This window comes from Mirounga angustirostris, unplaced genomic scaffold (genome assembly GCF_029215605.1).
Source record: "Mirounga angustirostris isolate CCGP_5_RB_7025 unplaced genomic scaffold, mMirAng1.0.hap1 SCAF_2, whole genome shotgun sequence".
NCBI classification, from domain to species: domain Eukaryota; kingdom Metazoa; phylum Chordata; class Mammalia; order Carnivora; family Phocidae; genus Mirounga; species Mirounga angustirostris.
In genome coordinates this window covers 101,840,330-101,860,534 of record NW_026991710.1, presented here as the reverse complement: position 1 = coordinate 101,860,534, position 20,205 = coordinate 101,840,330, and the positions used below count along the sequence as shown (strand labels likewise).

General features: G+C 33.8%; 1 protein-coding gene across 6 annotated transcripts in view; it reads right to left on the bottom strand.

Annotated features, from left to right (window-relative positions):
* Positions 1-20,205, bottom strand: part of BLTP1 (bridge-like lipid transfer protein family member 1) — a 205,881-nt gene that overhangs the window by 76,786 nt on the left and 108,890 nt on the right. For 5 of the 6 annotated variants that reach the window (XM_064585020.1, XM_064585015.1, XM_064585019.1 and 2 more), the window contains exons 43-52: positions 18,263-18,482; positions 17,650-17,808; positions 15,747-15,922; positions 11,652-11,827; positions 8,338-9,044; positions 7,680-7,925; positions 7,117-7,210; positions 5,154-5,204; positions 1,930-2,136; positions 24-262 (exon numbers count right to left, since the gene is read on the bottom strand). In XM_064585020.1, coding sequence (XP_064441090.1) covers positions 24-262; positions 1,930-2,136; positions 5,154-5,204; positions 7,117-7,210; positions 7,680-7,925; positions 8,338-9,044; positions 11,652-11,827; positions 15,747-15,922; positions 17,650-17,808; positions 18,263-18,482 — 2,275 coding nt within the window. The remainder of the gene's footprint in view (positions 1-23; positions 263-1,929; positions 2,137-5,153; positions 5,205-7,116; positions 7,211-7,679; positions 7,926-8,337; positions 9,045-11,651; positions 11,828-15,746; positions 15,923-17,649; positions 17,809-18,262; positions 18,483-20,205) is intronic. The other variant, XM_064585017.1, reaches the window with a different exon arrangement.

The following is a 20,205-nucleotide window of genomic DNA, read 5'->3' as shown; positions in this document are numbered from 1 at the left end:
CCGAATTCAAAACTCAATGTTACCTGTCATTCCATGACTTCTCATTCTTCCCATTTTGTATTCTGCTTTCAGAGATGGTAAAAGTGCTGCTCCAATGGCTATACCATCTAACATGGCACTGAATTTGAGAACAATAGGCTTCTTTTCTAAACCTTCAGGTAGCTGAGGAAATTCATTTGTTTCAATAGGAGTTTGATTAACACTTGTTGGAGTTTTTTCAGAAGGTAGGGGCGTTGCAATATCTTCTTTCATGGGCTGTGGGCTATAAAGCAAAAAAAATCACTTTAAAAAGATACAACTAGAACAACTACCATTTTATTGTACAAAATTATTAGAATTCTCAATGAAAAATAGCAAAAATTAACTGTAAACAGAGGTTTTCAATACCAGACCCCCTTAAGACTTCCTAAAAACAGCCACAGAAAAATGATCTAGAAATTAAACAAGAAGTAATAACAATACAAACGAATGTTATACTGTCAAGGCCATTCATATCCTTAATGTGAAACTAGAGTTAAGACTCATGTTTGTCTGATTCCTAATTCTATGACTTAAGCATTGTGCACTCTATTACTGATGGTAATATTACTACTGTTACCACTACTGTCATTACCACTATTAATAACACCACCACCAACAATAACAATAATAATTTGAGTGCTTAGTATGTGCCAGGTAATATTCTTAGTGCTCTGTGTGTTTTATATCATTTTTTCATTTATCTCACAAAAACCTTTGAGTAGCTATGATTATCTGCTTTGCAGATGAGGAAGCATAGCTAGAAAACCATGATTTTAACTTGCTCTGACAAGAGTCTGATTTTTTTTTAACATTCTGCTGCCAATACATTGTAATAAGGGAAAGTTCCTTAGCATATCTTTAAACTAAGTCTTACGTACACATTTTGGATGCCCTACTCCACTGACAGGAGAAACATATTTAAATTATTACTACTTACTCAACCAGACATGAATATTATGTCAGAATTAAAGATATATATAGAACAATTAGAAATATCACTGCTTTAGCACACTGTAAAAAGACACACTAATGTTTTTCTACCTTACAGATTAAGCAAAAGGATTATAATAAGGCAATTTTTTTACCTTTTACTTACCATATTTTTATTCATTATTCATTAGTTATATAGCTTTAAGGACCAGGAATAAATCTTAACAATTCAGACCCATGAAAAGGGGCTATAAACACAGGGAATAGAAATCAATGTACAAAGGTCCAGTTTTCTTCCCTTTAAAATATTTATGTGGCATGATCATATCCTGCCTTGAACCATGTACAACAATTTCATAGGACAACACAAAACCATGCATGGGATATAATTGGCCACTGTAATTTTTAAACTCATGCAGTCATAAATTTCAATGAGTTTAAAGTAAATAAGAATTGATACAGTCCTAGAATTTGTTAATTTGCTTTTTTTTAGTACCTCTTACTATGCCCACAAATCTCTGGGATCTCTCTCTCTTTTTTTTTTTTTTTTTTAAGATTTTATCTATTCATTTGAGAGGGAGAGAAAGAGGGAGAGAGCGAACAAGCAGGGGGAGAGTCAGAGGGAGAGGGAGAAGCAGACTCCCTGCTGAGCAGGGAGCCCAAGTGGGGCTCGATCCCAGGACCTGGAGATCATGACCTGAGCTGAAGGCAGATGCTTAACCATCTGAGCCACCCAGGAGTCCCTCTCTGGGATCTCTTAAGCTTTATTGATGCAATAGAGAACACTGACAATTGCATTTGTGACAAAGTACTTTATACCCAATATGATTCTCCCACAAACATACTTTCCACCTGCACCATAGTTCATAATGTCAATATTTGGATGAAACCGTCTGTCTTCCTCCCAACTATAGTTAACACATCAAAGACCAATTTAAAGTATTACACAGAACCATAGAACTTGAAAAAATAACTTACGCTGTAGAAGGCTGTCTGATAAGATCTGAGATCTGCTTAGATAGTTGGTGGGAACTCCGAACCATCATGCTATGTAAGGTGGCAGGGTGCTGGGGAATGTTGATGCTGATAGCTCCTACTTTGAACACGGCAGCATTGTTAGTCTTCAACCCTCTCTGGGCACTGTAGAGGGCTTGTGACTTGGCAATACTACATTTCACTACAGTTCTATCAATAAAGAAGGAGGACCATTAAAATATAGCCAAATAAAGAGAAATGTTGAAAAAGTACTTTAAGAATAAGACAATGCTTTTAAATCATTCAATGAACAAAATGACTTAAGATTTTGCAGGCATTTAAATCATATATTGAGGAAATATTTTATAAAAACATTGAAATATATTTATTTTACATTGCACTGAAAATCATTCTGTATCTTTAATAGAGTTTATGGAAGAAAACATGTATGTGCTCACAAGTAAAAGAATGAACATGGACATATTACATGTGTACAACACACAAAGTTCCATTTTTACTTTTCCTCCATTCAGAACTCCTCATTTTGCCCCCAATTTATTTTAGGGATATGTGTAACCACTAAGAAAGTATAGATGCTGAATATAGAATAAAATACTCACTATACTTCTTAGAGTCTAATCAAAGGAATTCATCAATTATCTAACATGTTGGAAGAAATTAACAGGTAAGAAGGAATTTAACTTATATTTTCCATTTTTTAAAATTTTCAACAAGCGTCAAAGAAATGACAGAAGTCTAATTCATAATAAGTAACTACTACTTAGTTAAAAATTAGTAAGCTTTACTGATACAGACACAAAGCAGAGATATTATCTTTCTTGATTTCTTGTTTTCTCTTACAATGCCTGCAACAGTACTTTGAGCATGGCAGCACTCACTGAATTTTGTGAAATTAATGAGCAGAAAGAAGTACAGCAGAGGAATGACTCCCAACACTAGAGCTGTGGAATTCCACGATAACATGTGATAAGTCATGTATGTAGAAGTCATGATGAAGCAGTTTTGACGTATAGAATGGAAAGGTTCACGTCAATGAACTGCACCATTAAAGGCCCAGTTAGTAAAAGGATAGCTTCAAACGTAAATATTATCTTTCAAATGGGCAAAGGATTCTGGACAATAAATAGATTTAGCAAAACAACATAAAAAATGCAAACTTCATATTAACTACAGGTCGGTTGACATAGATTTATCTCTACTTAGGTTGTAGAGGATTTGCTGAGAATTTATTTACAGTCTCGAGGATCTAAACAATTTATCATATTTAGCTTCTATTAAAATAAGCCTTGAGAAGCATAACAATGGCTCTATCAGAGGTGTTGATTATTTACAGACAATGAAATCCACGTATTATATAAAATTAAAACATGATTACTGGAGAACAATGTGGCTTTCTTCTACAAAGGCAACTATTTTCAGAGACTATCACAGACTAGGGAAAAAGGTAATCTATGAAATTGGTCTAGCCAGCATGAGAGTAGATTCTGGGATACTGACTAGTTACTGAATTTGGAATCTTTTCTTAAATATTATAATAAATAAAGCTACTTTTATCATCAATGAGATTTCACTTTAAATTCAATTTCAACATAAGCCAGAACACTCAGATGGTGCTAAAATGCAAATGATTTTTTACTTGTGAACAGCATCCATCTACTGAATGAAACTAAACATACAAAGAAGTCTGTCTTCTTATCATGACAGTAAAATTCTATATCTATCTCGCTGTTTTTTCCTTTATAATGTATAGAAGTCTGCTTAAATATTACTTTCGATTATATAAGCACGTATACAACACTGGAATTTCAGGTATATGGCAAAAGTAAGAATGGAAAGCTAATGGGCTGATTGCTCTCCTATTATGGATCCTACTATGATATTTCCAGTGAAAATTCTGATGTTAAGGACTTCAGGTGCTCTGTGCTGTCCAGCACCAGAGGGCTCCATTCACACTGTAGTCTGTGTAAACGATGCCTACCACTACAATGTGAGTGGTGTTCTTTTGAGCTGGATAACATGATAGACCTATCTTGATCAAACCGAGCCAGAAACTATAGAGGATGTCTGATTAACATTAACTCCTGTCAAACTGTGCGTGTAAAAGACATAAGGAGACCCACAATGAAGAATTAAATAGTTTACAAGCTGCTAGGTGAGTTATCTATTCATAATTTTAATTCTTGAAGAGTTGTCACTTAATCTAGCTCCTACAGTAATGTAGTATATGTAACACTTTTACACAAGAAAGAACTGGTCAAAATCTCTCTGAAGAGAAGACTATAACAACAGGTAGCACCTTAGGCATGCCTCATATATATATATAAAAGTTCATGGCAAGTGACCAAACAATCTTGTTAAAGAATTCATTGGCAGTGTTAGTCTACCCTCACAAGGTTCTGACAGATCCACTGTGATCAGCTACAATGACCACCTGCCTAATGAGGCAAGTACTTTTTCCGCAGCTTCTTCTACTTCTTGAGTCCAGGAAGTAAATGCAGGCCCCATCCTTTTCTATCCAATAGGCTGAGTGAATAATTTGAGGATTTACTCTGGGGCTTCATTATCTCTACTCTATCTCCACCCCCATGTAAGACTCATGTAACAAATACTTAAATTAATAGCATTCAGTACAGCTCACTACCACAAAATATCAGATATAACTGGGTCAAATCAAGCCACTCAAAATATAAAAGCACTTTTACTAAAGCATATATAAAATCTGTCAACAGAGTAGTAAACTCTCCTCATCTTATTTTTTTTAACTTTCATCTAAAAAACAAAATTATAAAGTTGAGATGTGTCAAAATTTTCATATATTAATGTTTTAATAATTATTTTTGCAATTAGTAAAAACTCATATGCAAGTGAAACTTTTTAGTTTCTATTATCACATCAAACCTTAAGAAGGATTTATGATAATATAAATTTTAACAGTGAGGTGTCTTAAAAAAGCACAAGCAACACATAACTACAGTGTTAAAATCTTTCAACAACAAAACAAAGTGTGAATTACCAAAAAGTACACCTTACCTCTGTGTGTTCCTTGAATGTCAGTAAGCTTTAATCTATAAAAGGATCTACATTAAAGCTACAAAATAACAACTACATACATTCACAGCCATGCAGATAATTGAAATATTTCTTTAAAACTATTCAATACTATATTAATCACAAAGCCCATGGGGAAAAAAGATAATATGACATACAGAAACTCTTGTTTGGCTGTGCTTGTAGGAGATGTAGGAAAATCCTCCAGTCTACAGATGAAGATTCAAGAGAAAGCAGGAAAACAAAAAGGAAGCAAATAAACATTCATACATAAATTAGTTACAGCATGACCAATCATCTGGAATGCTTTTCTTATTTCCCACTTTTAAAATTTTCCCTCAAAGAAACTTTTCAACTATTTTTTTTTAGTTTCATTTCCTTTTAACTGAAATCAGAAATGAAAAACCAAAGACTAAATCCAGAACGTCTTAACACTAGTACAGTTTGGCAGTGAATAATTAATAACTTTTATTTTTCAAAAAAAAAAAGTTAAGGGATCTTTGTTGTTTTTTTTTTCCCAAAGGCAAGAAATATAACTATATAATACTTTCTAAAAATCTGTTTTATAAATACTGTTTTACAAGTCTGGAAACTATTTGAAGCCCTTAAGAGATAACAGATTATAGAGATAAAAGGTTCAAGAGGATAGAGTAAATGACACCTGAGACAACTAGAGAAATTTGTTTTACTTGCTGCATAAATTAAAGTAGCCGTGGTACTTTCAATTTAGAACCAGCAAAGGAACCATGGAACTGAAGGTCTGTAGTGACATTTGGCAGAAGCACAGATTCAGACAACAATTCTGACTGTAGGGTTTTAAGTATTTTAGGCACAGCTTTTATCTTTCTGAATCTCAGTTTATTATTCTGTAAAGTGGGATAAAACCACCCCAGTTTACGGGATTCAGATTAGGATTAAATAAAATAATCTATGAGAGGCTCCTGGTTCACAGTAGGTCCTTGTTAAGATTGCAATTACTACATCATAATCGCCCTTCTCCCACACTGAATGATCAGAAAAGATCTTGTCTGTCATAACTACTATAATTTCCTGGTCTTTCCAGACTTAGGAAATGCAATCTGGACCAAATAGGCATCTATAATGAAATATACTCTTTGGCTCTAGGTTTACAGGTCTAAAATACCCCAGTAAGACTTAACCAACCATTTCAAGGAAATGTTCTCCAAGACAGTTATCACATCACCCATGTTTAAAATATGAATAGAACTGTTACTAGTCAATATATGATTAACACTTAATATTTACGAAGCTGAACAAAATCCTCTATTTAGTCAGTATTTAGTATGACAGATTCACTATAAGATGACAGAACATTAACTAGTTATATTAAGAAACAGCAAATTCTCAAAATCTGACCTAAATTATCAAAGCATATTTTGTAGTTACAACATAAAGCTGCTCCAGTAAAAGGAAGTTAGGAATTAAGATATATACTCCCAAGCATATGAACAAAGTCAATGGTTAAATATACTGATAATAGGTTAATGATCTGCCTATATTGAAAGGTAATCATTATCAGAACAATTCAGAATAGATCTAAGAGTAGAACTTATAAAGAAAAGGTTAAGAGCAAAGAATCAAAAGAAAAGTGATATGCTATGGTATACTCACTATAAAAAGTTTACCTATATTATTACAAGAGTCTCACAGGCTTTATTGTTAAATTCTTTAAATGAAAAATGGCAAGATACAATTTTAAAAGCCAGCATGAATTTGAGTAATGATTACTTAGCATAAAATCAAGAGACAGTCTGTATTCTTTGACTAAAATTTTAACTATTTGAATTATGTAAACTTTTTGCATGTTGTATGTTTAACTGAAGTTTGCATTATAATCATTTTTTCTTGTTATACAAACTTATAGTGTACTTGGAGTCAGCTTTTTTGGGTGGGGTGGGGGTAGTAAACCAACTGTAAAAAGGGAAAAAATTATTTTTCTGAAAACATTTCATTTGGTGACATTCTTAATGACATAGGAACTATAGTATCTGGTAACATAATGTATACACACCTCAAAACTCAGCATGTATGGGATTCATCCAATGAATTTTAAGTTTCCTATAAAACTGTAATAAACAACTTGAAGAAAACAACACTTACTGTATATTTGGTGTAATCCCTTCAAGCAGCACAATATTAACCCCACCAATATGAGCAGTGGCACACGTTTCAGTCATCTTTTGATGTAAAACATCTTAAATGTAAGAAAAAAGAATTATATGAAATCTGGAAATAAATTAATTGTACTTTGTATTAAAGTTGCATTTTATCCATAATACATTCATTGACAAAAGATAATTTAAGTTTTATTTATAATAAAATTTAAATTATTTTGGAACTACTTAAAATTTTTTTTATTTCTGCGTATTCATATATATGTACATATTATATGTCAAAGTTGGAATAATGCCAAATATACAGTTTAATATGCCATTCATGCATTAAATAGCCTAAAAGCATTTTAAATCTCAGAAGTAATACTTGGTGCAGAAAAGTTGGAAAACTAAAAAAATAGGAAAAGAAACTATATAAAGTGGCACTCTTCATCCATATAAATGGAAAAGTTCATTTTTTGAAGAAAAACTGCCAAGTAGGAATTTTAGAGACATGGCATTGGCTTTTTTTCAGAAAAGCAGCACTACAGTGTTAGAACGTCACCCTACCTTTCATTTTTTCCTTAAGTGTAAAGCTGCCGTGGATCCTCTTCAGTTCTGATTCCATTGTTAGCCCCCCAATGTCAGCCTCCAGGTGTGTGCGGTTCACCATACCAATCCCAAACACTATCAGAGTAACATGCTGAGGTTCAGAAGTCACCAAGCTACGTTTCCTCTGTGTCTTAGTCAAACTATTACTGTCTTGTTCATTCTCAAACACAACTTTACATGTTGGCTCTGTAGGGCTCCGAACTCCTTTATAAGGAAACAAAACATATGGATTTAGATAGGAAAATGTGAAAGTGAAGGACACTCCAAACACCATCTTACCTTTCTTCATATTCCAAACCAGCCCTCTTCCTCACCAAAATTATTTTTAAAATTTTTCAACATTTTCCCATGATCATACTGACAATAAATAACACAGTCAGATATTTGAAAGTAGTATGTCTGAATCTTTAAGACCATACTGTGTATGGAAGGACAGGAAATGGGGTGGCAGATTATCTGACTGCCATTACTATTTTCTCTCCATGGGTGACTGGCAATTTTCTTGGCATTTCATTTATCTACTTATAACATTAAGAAAACATGATCAACAACCAGTCTGTTTTAGTTTTACTGCTGTTCTAAAAAGAAATTTTTCAAATATAAAGATATCCATTACCTGCTGGTCCAAATGTTTCTGAAGATTTTTCCAATATTCCTGTTGGATCAGAGATAAGTGAATAGAAGTTAAGTAATTTATACATATTCTGCCAGCACTCAGCCGAAGGCTCACTTTGTTCTGACACTGTAATTGAATCAGAGTCATCCATATGAATAGTCATATGGTCCACCACATCTTTTGAACCTTTCCTAGACACTTTTGAAGTTCTTCTTTCAGATCTTCCTAATGAATTTTTGTTTCGAGATTCCTTTTTGTTATTTTCATTGTTGGTCCGTTTGTTCTTTGCATTGTTTACCCTATTGCCACCATTCAGACTTCCTCTAGAACTGCGGCTGAAGTCAGATGAGCGAAAATCCCGATGTTTTCTGGTTTTGAAGGTAGGTGTTGGGGAAGCCGATCCAGCTGTATATCTGCTAAGTTTAATGTCAGTTTGAGTTGCTTTGATGTCATCTATCATCGTACTAAACTGATGAATAAGACGAACCAAAGCCATATCTACATGCTGGCTTATTGACTGACAAGAAATAGTAAAGTTACAGTGGAAGGTATTATAATACCGTTTGTTGAGATCATGAAAAGAAAGAGCACTGGTAGAGTTCTGAGGGGTGCACACTGACTTTTCCATTACAACAGCACTGATGCTAAAGGTTTCCAACATTAATGCTGGTTTGAATTCAAGTGGAGGAAGATTCACATGACCTTGCCTAAAAATGAAGAAAAAAGAAAAAAATGACAAGATTTTATTTCCTTTTTCCCAGAGCTGCACAATCTTTATTAGTTTATTAGCAAAAAACCTACAAGGTGAAACATGTTATAAACAATTTAAATAATTTTAAGCAAGAGATCAAGTAGAATATGCTTTCTCATGAGGCCAACCTTTTATATGTTGGAAACTAGGCCTTAAATCTTCCCTCTTGATCTTATTCCATAACTGACTAGTTAAAATCAGATTTCTGTTAATTATCTCAGTGAAGTAATAAAACATTTTTTCTTGCCAATATGGTGGTATACGCCAATGGTAATGGAATTTAAAGTCAATTATAGGTCAATTAGGTACCTCCCTTAACCATCCTCTCCCCCTCTGTTAAATATATTGTTTATATATTTAATCTCATTGCATTTATATATAAAATTCATTTGCTATTTGAAATGAAACCCTACTGGCTTACTTTGCCAAGATGAAAGTGGGATGGAAGACAAGTGGAAACAAAAAAATGAAAAATACACACAAAAAAAGCTATGAAAATTATTTGGGCAAATCTTTCTGCTTATCTGAAAATTTTCATGTAGGAATATTATAGTCAATTTTAACATTTAAAAGCCAAAACTGTCTCCAATTTCTGTAAACCAGCTACCAATAACAATAAACCTTGGGGCCCAAAATTGTAAAAAAAGGTATTTTTTTCCTTCTTCTTCCATGTACAATACGAATATGTAGTCACATAGGTCAAATTTTCCTAATAGAAAAAAGAAACAGAAGTTGCTTTCATGTTCTCAATTTAACTTAAAGATTTTATAGAGAATAATAATTCTTTAATGAATATTGTTTTAAGAAAAACCCCACTATGGAGTATAATCCATGAAAATCTAAGAGCTCATAGTAAGACTACAATCAATGCTAAGCGTGTTGTCAGAGAAGGAAAGACTAGATTTTGAGAAGTGGAATGGACAGGAGAGAGAAGACTCAAAAGAAATTAAAATAATCCACAACTGCGAAAACAAGAATTAAAAACATATAAGGGAAACAAGAAAGTCTTAAAGAGAGGAGATTCAAGTAAAAGGGGAAAAAAAACATTGGTATATAATGAAGCAGTCAGTTAAGACAAAAGTAGCCAGACAGATAAAGAGCTGGCGTGGGCACTGTATAGCCAAAGTTAAAAGGATGACAATATCCCAGAGGAAGTGATGCTGGCAAAAAATTTCATAGTAAAAGGAACTCGTGATAGTATTTCATGACATTAAAAGTGCAAAGGAAAAAGTGTTGGAAACTCATCAATACTTACAATGGAGTATAGCATTATGTAAAGGTACAGAAGAGATGCTCTTTCTGTATTGTAAGTTATATGATGATAAGATGGCAAGGGCTTTTCAAACTATCCTTTGGTGAGATTTTTAGAATTGAAGTAAGTTTAATTCTCAGTGTTTCTAATGTTTTAAATTATAATGTACTAAGTATTAGTTTTATTGTATTTTTCATTTCCCTACACATTTATAATAAGCAGTAATAGAGTGTTTAATGTTCTAACAAACATTTTTTCCAGGTCACAAAACAAAGGTAATTTTCCCCACTAATCTTGATAATCATTAAGGTCACTTTGTGGTGCTTCAGCTGGCCAGTCATTGTTATGGTATAACACTACGAAAAGCAGTTACTGTCTTATATTTAATAGAAAAGACAATGCGATGTCCATGTTCCTGTGTCATTAGAAAATCCTCAGATATCGAGACCTGAAACAAAATTTAAGAAAGCTATATTTTTCTATTAATAATTGCTGTAAAAATGTTTGAACTGATTGTCAAATTATTTAAATTTTTAAATAGTATATTTCAAATGGAAAACATACTTCACTTAAATGTGTGATACATGTGCATTTTACTTTTAATCTACCACCTTGCAAGAACCTAAATTGGATGAAATGAAGAATGTTGCAAAAACCTCTTGTCATAATTGCCATCTATATCCATATTCTACTATTCCTATCTACATCACATCAGCAAGACCCATGCAAAGTAAAATTTAATGTTCACAAAAGGATTAATCAAATATTATTAGTGGGCATAATATTTCCTATTCAAGCAATAAAGAAACTAAAGAACTATCCCTGATAATAATGACAGTAAAAGATGGTTCTTAACTTTCACCATGCAACATTTAGCATTCCTGTGTATTTGTTTCTCATGGCCATACTCTCAATATGACTTCTACCTGTTTCTAATAGGAAATAATGCAAGTCGACTCAGAAAGGCAGTTAGGAATAATTCTAAGTAAAATATATAAAATTACAATGCATAAGATAATAAAAATTCAGCTACAGAAACAGTAAACAAATTCTGAGGATATACACAATAAATGTACTTTGGCTGACCCACATACACATGCTAACATGGCACAAAACGAAGTCTCAGCATAGACCTCATCACCTAGAAAATCCACAGGTTATTAAAATGAGGTTATTTTTGATAAATGGAAGTTACCTTCTCATTAAGATATTAAAATTACTTTCATTAGCATTAGAGGAAAACAAAGTTAAAAAAAGATACTATAACCTGTGTACAACATTTTACACAAAAAGAACAATAACACAAGACACCTTCTTGCTCTTTTGCCTTTTCTCTCTTTGGCTGTGTCCGAATCCACAATATCTGCTCTAAGGCAGTCCAAAGTTCCTGAAAATGAAAGGTGTTCTCCAAAGTACATTCGGTAGCAGAGTGGCACTGCATCCTGTGACTGAATCCCTGTATGACTGAGAAGAGGTCTGAAAACAACCTAAAAGACATAACATGTTCATTAATTAGCTTAACTTATAATTCATCATTTACTGTGGCTTTTTTCTTACCCTACCTCAATACATATGTCAATACTGTAGTGTGACAAAAAAAAAAAAAAAGAAAGAAAAGAAAAGGACTTGTGTAATAAATATAACTCTAATTTTACTTAAAACTTAGAAGAAGATATTTGCAAATGACATATCAGATAAAGGGCTAGTATCCAAAAATCTATAAAGAACTTATCAAACTCAACACCCAAAGAACAAATGATCCAATCAAGAAATGGGCAGAAAACATGAACAGACATTTTTCCAAGGATGACATCCAAATGGCCAATAGACACATGAAAAAGTGCTCAACATCGCTCAGCATCAGGGAAATCCAAATCAAAACCTCAATGAGATATCACCTCACACCAGTCAGAATGGCTAAAATTAACAAGTCAGGAAACGACAGATGTTGGCGGGGATGCGGAGAAAGGGGAACCCTCCTACACTGTTGGTGGGAATGCAAGCTGGTGCAGCCACTCTGGAAAACAGTATGGAGCTTCCTCAAAAAGTTGAAAACAGAACTGCCCTATGACCCAGCAATTGCACTATTGGGTATTTACCCCAAAGATACAAATGTAGTGATCTGAAGGGGTACGTGCACCCTGACGTTTATAGCAGCAATGTCCACAATAGCCAAACTATGGAAAGAGCCAAGATGCCCATTGACAGATGAATGGATAAAGAAGGTGTGGTATATATACATATAGAACATTATGCAGCCATCAAAAGGAATGAAATCTTGCCATTTGCAACGACATGGATGGAACTGGAGGGTATTATGCTCAGCGAAATAAGTCAATCAGAGAAAGACATGTATCATATGATCTCACTGATATGAGGAATTCTTAATGTCAGGAAACAAACTGAGGGTTGCTGGAGTGGTAGGGGGTGGGAGGGATGGGGTGGCTGGGTGATAGACATTGGGGAGGGTATGTGCTATGGTGAGCGCTGTGAATTGTGTAAGACTGTTGAATCACAGACCTGTACCTCTGAAACAAATAATACATTATATGTTTAAAAAAAAAAGAAGATAGTAGGAAGGGAAAAATAAAGGGGGGGAATTGGAGGGGGACAAACCATGAGAGACTATGGACTCTGAGAAACAAACTGAGGGTTCTAGAGGGGAGGGGGGTGGGGGGATGGGTTAGCCTGGCAATGGGTATTAAAGAGGGCACGTACTGCATGGAGCACTGGGTGTTATATGCAAACAATGAATCATGGAACACTACATCAAAAACTAATGATGTAATGTATGGTGATTAACATAACATAATAAAAAAAACTTAACAGTACTTTTCAGCACATATTATATGCCACTCATCTTCAAATTAATCACAAGGACAAAGATTTCTCTATCTTGCCTGAGTGTCTGAAAGGACAAGGAAAATAAAATTGTGAACTAATTTAAATCATTCTACTTCTTGCTCTTTAAAAAGGCATGAATATATACTATGTTTCCATAAAAATCTGGTATATTAGAATAGTTTATCAACTTCCTATGTTAATATAAAAACATTTCATATGTAATATTATGAACATCTGACCTCTTTTTAAATGGTATCATTTGGTTGTTACAGTCATTTAACATTTATTTTCTGAAAAAAAAAAAAAAAAGTTCCTTTAAAGTATCATACAAGCTTATGGAAATATATCATTCTGGTTAAATCTCTTGTTAACTGATTCTGTAGTCATGAAGAGCTAACCCAAACAGAAGCAACTACATGTGTTCAATAGTTGATCACTATAACCACTCTGCTTTTTTTGCTGCATGGTTCCTTTTCCTCCTTCCATATCCAAAATATAGGTGTTATCCAGTACTTCCCATGGCCCTCTTGTAACCCTTTCCCTGTACATCTCCCTTGGTAATCTTTACCTGAAAGTTAAATGATACTATTAAAATGGACAAGTGCCATTTATGTATTAAGACCTAAGTCTACATGTTCAATTATCTCTAGATCATCTCATTTGTTTGTGCTTAGGAAGACAGGCTACTCTTGTGAAGGTCTAATGGCCTAGAACAGAGAATTCCAACAATTGTACACTAGATTGGAACCTTAGGGAGAAATTCCCTCTCCTTTATATACTTGCTTGGGATATTCTTTTTTGGATTTTACTCTTTTATTCTAAAGGAAAAATTCTTCCCTCTTCAAGGTTCAAACCATCCTCCATCTTTTCTAATGTTTGTCATTTATTTATCCCCCACCTTGTTAATCCTCCTAACTAAACTTTGATTCCTGACTTACTTTCCTCTTTTTCTTTTCAATCCCAATTTACCATCCTGAATGACTTCTGAATGACTTCTTTGACCATGCAGATAACTCAACCAACACTTCAGTTCCAAAGTTATGTGACTTCTTTTTCCTCCCATAATCTTGGCTTAAACTCCATTTCAGCAACTTCCTAGACTGTTTATATCTATCACCTCATTTTTCTTGCTACATCTGCTTTGGATCAATCCTCTTATATTCCTATAGCTGAGCTGCTAGGAACAATGAAAGGAAATGATATAACTGCATTCATTGGTACCCCAACACTAACCTAAACTCTTAACTAGGCCCTCAGCACTATTTGGCAATCCTTTTAGGGAGTCTGTGGTAAGCTCTCTTTCATATTCACGCCAACCTGTACACATATCTAAATCACCTTACAGAGTTTTTTACTGTATTATTTAATATTCATGTTTCTGGTGGATTTTAGAATCTTACATGTAAAACAATATAATTATTTCTACAAATATGTATAGAATGCTAATAAATACAATTAATGTATTCTATAGGCCAAAACAACAACAAAAAGGTTATTTATTTTCCCACTCTCCTTTAACAAAAAAATGAAGTCCCTAAAAACTACTCCAGTACATTGGAGAAGTAAATCTCAAGAAAATTTAAAAGTGCCTGACACATTTCTTAACATAAATTACTTTCTACATTAGGAGAAAATTGAAGCTACCAATTTGCAAACTTAACCTGTATAATTGTGAACTATCCTTATTGCCTTCTTAGTTTCTCAGAGGAAAAAAGTAATTTTTTATGTCTAAAACATCTCTGAGTGACTCTAAATTCCAACAGTCCTCATCCCTCTCTGAATCTTACTCTATCAGTTTACCCTCTTTTTTCTTTTTCTGATCAGGACCTTCCTAATTCCTCCTCAGTATGTAACTATGCTGGAGTCTCTCTCATCCTGAAAAAATAACACCTCTTAATACCCATGGTCCCACTCACCCACTTGCCTTGTGATGATTCGGACTAAAATATACATTTCAAAGGATTTTGCTCTCCACTCTTATATTTGATCAATTGAATAAAACCTTCACATTATTTTGCCTTTACCTTATCAAAGCCACAACCACCTAAGTTAAAAGCCTCATTTACCACTTACGTGAACTACTTCAGTAACTCATCTTTTCACCTATAGTGTCTCTACTTCAATCCATTTAACACATTGCTACCCATATAATATTTCTACATGTACAGTTCTAGTCACTTAATTCCTCTGCTCTAAAGTCTTCAGGGCTTCCCAACTGCTCACTCAGTAAAGTCTTAACATAGTACTTAACACAGTCTTCTAATTTCTAGTTATGTTATTTAGCCAATCTATATCTCCACATAACAAAAATGCTATTATATGAGACAACTAATTATATACCACTCTTCTGTTTAATGCATACCTATAGATGCTAAATTAGCATTTGTAACTAACCCAGGTACTTTTAAAAGGCTCTTCCATTTTTGCATGAAGACTTTAGACAGACAAGCACACAAAAAAGATTTTCACTAGAATTCCAAGGTGCATATGACTGGATGGTTCCAGCTGCTAAGAATTACCTAATGAGGGGTTACTATAATTACGGAAAACAGACTGGCTCACCTGTGCATCAGCAAGCTGCACAGCAGGAAACCCTTGGTTGGCTTCTTCTACACCTGCCACATCATCCTGACTAGTGCTATGCTGAGAATGTGTTCCATCCAAAGTATTCTGGTCACTAGATAAGACGGTGTTGAAATCTGAGGCTGAGGGTATTGTAGGAAGATTGGGTGCAACACCTAACAGAGTAAATGTTCAAGAGTAAAATCTGAATTATAAGGAAATAAAAACAACATAAAAGGGCACAGCAAAGTAAACTTATGAAGCCCGTATTACAGCAGTATTACCAGACCATTTAAACTGAATGAAGGTAAAAAAAACAAACACACACAGCACTTTTTGGTCATTTTACAGACGATTTAATAATAAAAATGAAATTAAACTAAAACTTCAGAAAGTATCAGTCAGGGCGCCTGGGTGGCTCAGTTGGTTAAAGCAACTGCCTTCGGCTCAGGTCATGATCCTGGAGTCCCTGGATCGAGTCCCGCATCGGGCTCCCTGCTCGGCAGGGAGTCTGCTTCTCCCTCTGACCCTCCCCCCTCTCATGTGCTCTCTCTCATTCTCCCTCTCAAATAAATAAATAAATAAATCCTAAAAAACAAACAAACAAAAAAGAAAGTATCAGTCATTCTCATACATGAAGTCTGTATTAGAGCCAGTCAGTCCAAAATACAGAAATTTATGGCCGGAAGATCTTTGAAAAGCATTTGATATCCCCTCAGCTTTGCACTGAGGAGCAGAGTTACAGACAGCAGCAGGGCAAAAGCCACAGATGTCACAGAGTCCCACATGTAAATTTCTTCCCAATTATGCTTTCCCGAGGCAGAGCAAAAATAAAATGGCGCTATTTCTTTCCTCTGTATTCCCTTTATCCTCTAACCCCCAGGCAAAGGACCATGAGAAAGAGGAAATGTTCTTTTCTGATTTTCCCAAAATTTAAACTGTGCAGTAGTGAGACTAGTGCAAGAACAGTGCTGAGAGCTGGCGGAAACAGTGTCCTCTTCTCTTCTTCAAAGAAGAACCAATGCTAAGAATTGGAATGCAGTCATAAGTAGGATCAGTTTCAGATTCAAGAGTGATCCACATACCAGCAAAACAAAGGACTGAGTGAATAGTCACTTATCAGCCATATTTCATATCATATTTTCTATATGAACAGAATTTGCTAGCAATGCAAATAGCTGTTACATGGATTAATTTCAGCTGCCTTCAGGACCTAGGATCAAAGTCTACTTCACATGTTTTTAAAAAAAAATTTTTTTTTACAAGAATACATGCATCTACTAAATTTGGAAAAATATCCCAAAAAGAAAAAAATAGAAAATGAAGGGTGGCACCACTTATGTTTCTGGAGATAGCCACCAACATTTCTTGGTGAATTCCCTGCCAGTGTTCTTGCTCTTTATACGTATTCTTTTAAAATTAATAAGTTACCCTCATTTTTTCCTCAAAAGCAAAATCTTATTTTATTCCTCTTACTATACCTTTAGGTTTAATTATTTAAGTAACTATAAGAGTAAAAGAATGCTATTATTATTTCTCAGAGGAATCTGAATAAACTAAAATATTTTCTGTATTACAGGTGCAATATGCCATATTCTTTGCATTTTTCCATTTACCTCCTTTTGGTATTTTGAAAATTAAACTGGCCACATTAATTGGACATTTTAAACTCTAAATTACATAAGATCTCACATATGACCTATTTGTCTTTTCACAAGAATACTAAGTGACTGCTTACAATTCTCTCAATTCAGTATTAACAAAGGCATTTCATAAATGGGCAAATTTCAACTAAACAGTATTAAACATTTGATATTTTGACCATTCTGTGAAAAACAGAATTTTGTTAAAATTTACATATGTCCCTTAGACAGTTAAGCAAAATAACATGATAACTCAATACCTGATGGAAGACTATTGTGTGCGGATTTTGTAACAGGAGATTCTTGTACCACACTTCCACGATTACCCACAGCATTTGACATCCAATTATAGAAACTCACAGATGATGGCTCAGATAGCAAGGGATGTTCAGATAACATATCAGTGGCCATTGTATTTCCTGAAAATAAAATTTTATTTAGTATTACTTATGTAATAAGCAGAAAATGTGATGTAATTATTTTCTAAAAGTCAGACCAAACTGTCTTTTGCAGATGTTTTCAAAATCACTGCATGATGCTGGTATTTGGATATTAAGGCACTAATAAACAACTTCTTTTTAATATAACAAGAAGAAATTCACTGTTGGATAGCTTAGACATCATCTCATACCATGACTAGGCTGGTAGTAATATCAAATGCTGCAATTTAGAAATGCAAACTAAGGGCATGAAGATACCAACAAGTTACAAACAGAACAGTTTCCCAAACTACTTTTTCAAAGATAAGGTATAATACATAGATTAGTTATGCAACCGAAGTATAAAGCAAAATAAACTTAAGTCCTATTTGTTTGTTTGTTTTTTAATTCTCACATAGAAGTATACTTATAATTGTCAAAACCAAGGAAGTACCCGTTCTCGTTAGGGAGCTGCTTTTTATAGCTGCACTACTTCTCTGAGGAGTCCCTTCTAGGAGGTTGTGCAAGCTTGGGAAGCTTCCAGTCAGGTAGCTGAGTAGGCTCTCCTTCCTTGGACTCTCCTTAACTGGCATCCCAGCACGTCCAACATGCACCGGAGAATCGGTGGCAGTGTCTCCACTGGTATAGCTCAAAGAATGATATGGGTGAATACCCTACAAAAGGAACAACACAGGGCTCTTTCTCATGCATATAAAAATGACTGCTAATAACTAACACTACTAGTACTGTTGCTATTACTGTTAATTACTATTCACATTAATACCAAAACAGATTGTGCCTACTAGGATTGTAGTGAATCCCAAATGTACACAAAAATGTTTTAAAACTTTACAGTACAATACCAAGGACAGTCTTTATCATTCACTTATTTTAATAATGAATTATTAATTCCCTTTGAAATCTGAAGAGTGTGTCTGGTGGCAAGATTTCAATCTCAATATTCTTAATACTATACTACTCTTGTTGGTACCCTGATAATGAAAATCTATAAGAGCTTCTCTGTAGAGTTCTAATATGCCAAAAACAATTTCCAGCAATTCTCTGAGGAAAATTAAAAAATTACAGAATTGCCCATCTCTATCTGTTCTGTCACATCTAAGCTTAGAATTTCAGATCAGTTTAAAATAGTATAAGAAAAGACTATACAGACAGAAAGATCCTGAAAAGAAGAGATCTGAAACAAAGTGGTGCAATTCAATTTTTTGGAGGACTTTTATAATTCATAAACAAAGGAATGTTGGTAGGGATAGGAAAAACCATTGAATGGGAAAAAAATCTGAGACTGATTAAGGATGTGAGAATTTAAAAGTACCCTGGCTTCAAACTATACTATAGAAGTAGAACAAGCCTAATAGTTCAAACTTTTAAAAAATGTAAATTAAACTATCTTTGAATGTTTTAATTAAGAGCAATACAGAATAAAAACTTTAAAAGCACAAAGACAATTCAATAAATCGTATCCCCTGAGCTCGTCTACTAGATCCCTTCCCCTAGAAGTACTCTTTACTTATCTCTTCTCCTTAAATAATTTATAACTATATAAGCACATGTACATATTTGTCCTTTTTTAACACACAGATACATATTGTTTTATATTTTGTTTTTACTTTAATCCAGGCACTTTGGTAACCATTCCATATCCACTTAGAGATCTACATTTTTCTGAAGTTTTTATGGTATGCATCTCTGTAACAGGGTACACTAGTTTACTATTCCTCAAATAGTCATTTATGTTGCTTCCATTATTTTCCTATTACAAAGTGTTGTCTCTTAGCATTTATGAGCATTCATTTCTTTAGAATGAATTCCTGGACATGAACATACTGGGTGAAAGAATATTACATTTTAAATTTTGATACAAATTGCCAAATTGGTCTTCAAAGAGTTTGTGCCAATTTTCACTCCCACCAGTGCTGTAGGAGAGTGTCTGTTTTTCCTTACCTTCACCAACATACACCATTCAAATGTTAGTGTTTTCAATCTGATTTGTGAAAATGGAAATCTCATTTTTTTTAAATGAAGCTGATTTTTTTTAAATTTTATTTATTATGTTATGTTAGTCACCATACAATATATCATTAGTTTTTAATGCAGTGATCCATGATTCATTGTTTTCGTATAACACCCAGTGCTCCATGAAATCTCATTTTAACTTACATTTCTTTAATTATAAGAGGATACATTTTCATATTTGTGTGCGTATTTCTCTGTGAACTGCCCATTAACCGATTCTCTATTTGTGTTCTTTTTCTTAGTGATTATAAAAAAGATCCTTATATATGAGGAAATTAGCCCTTTGTCATATGTCTTTCTATTTTGTTTATAATTATTTTTTCTGTGTAGAAATCTTATATTTTAATATGGTAAAATTATCAG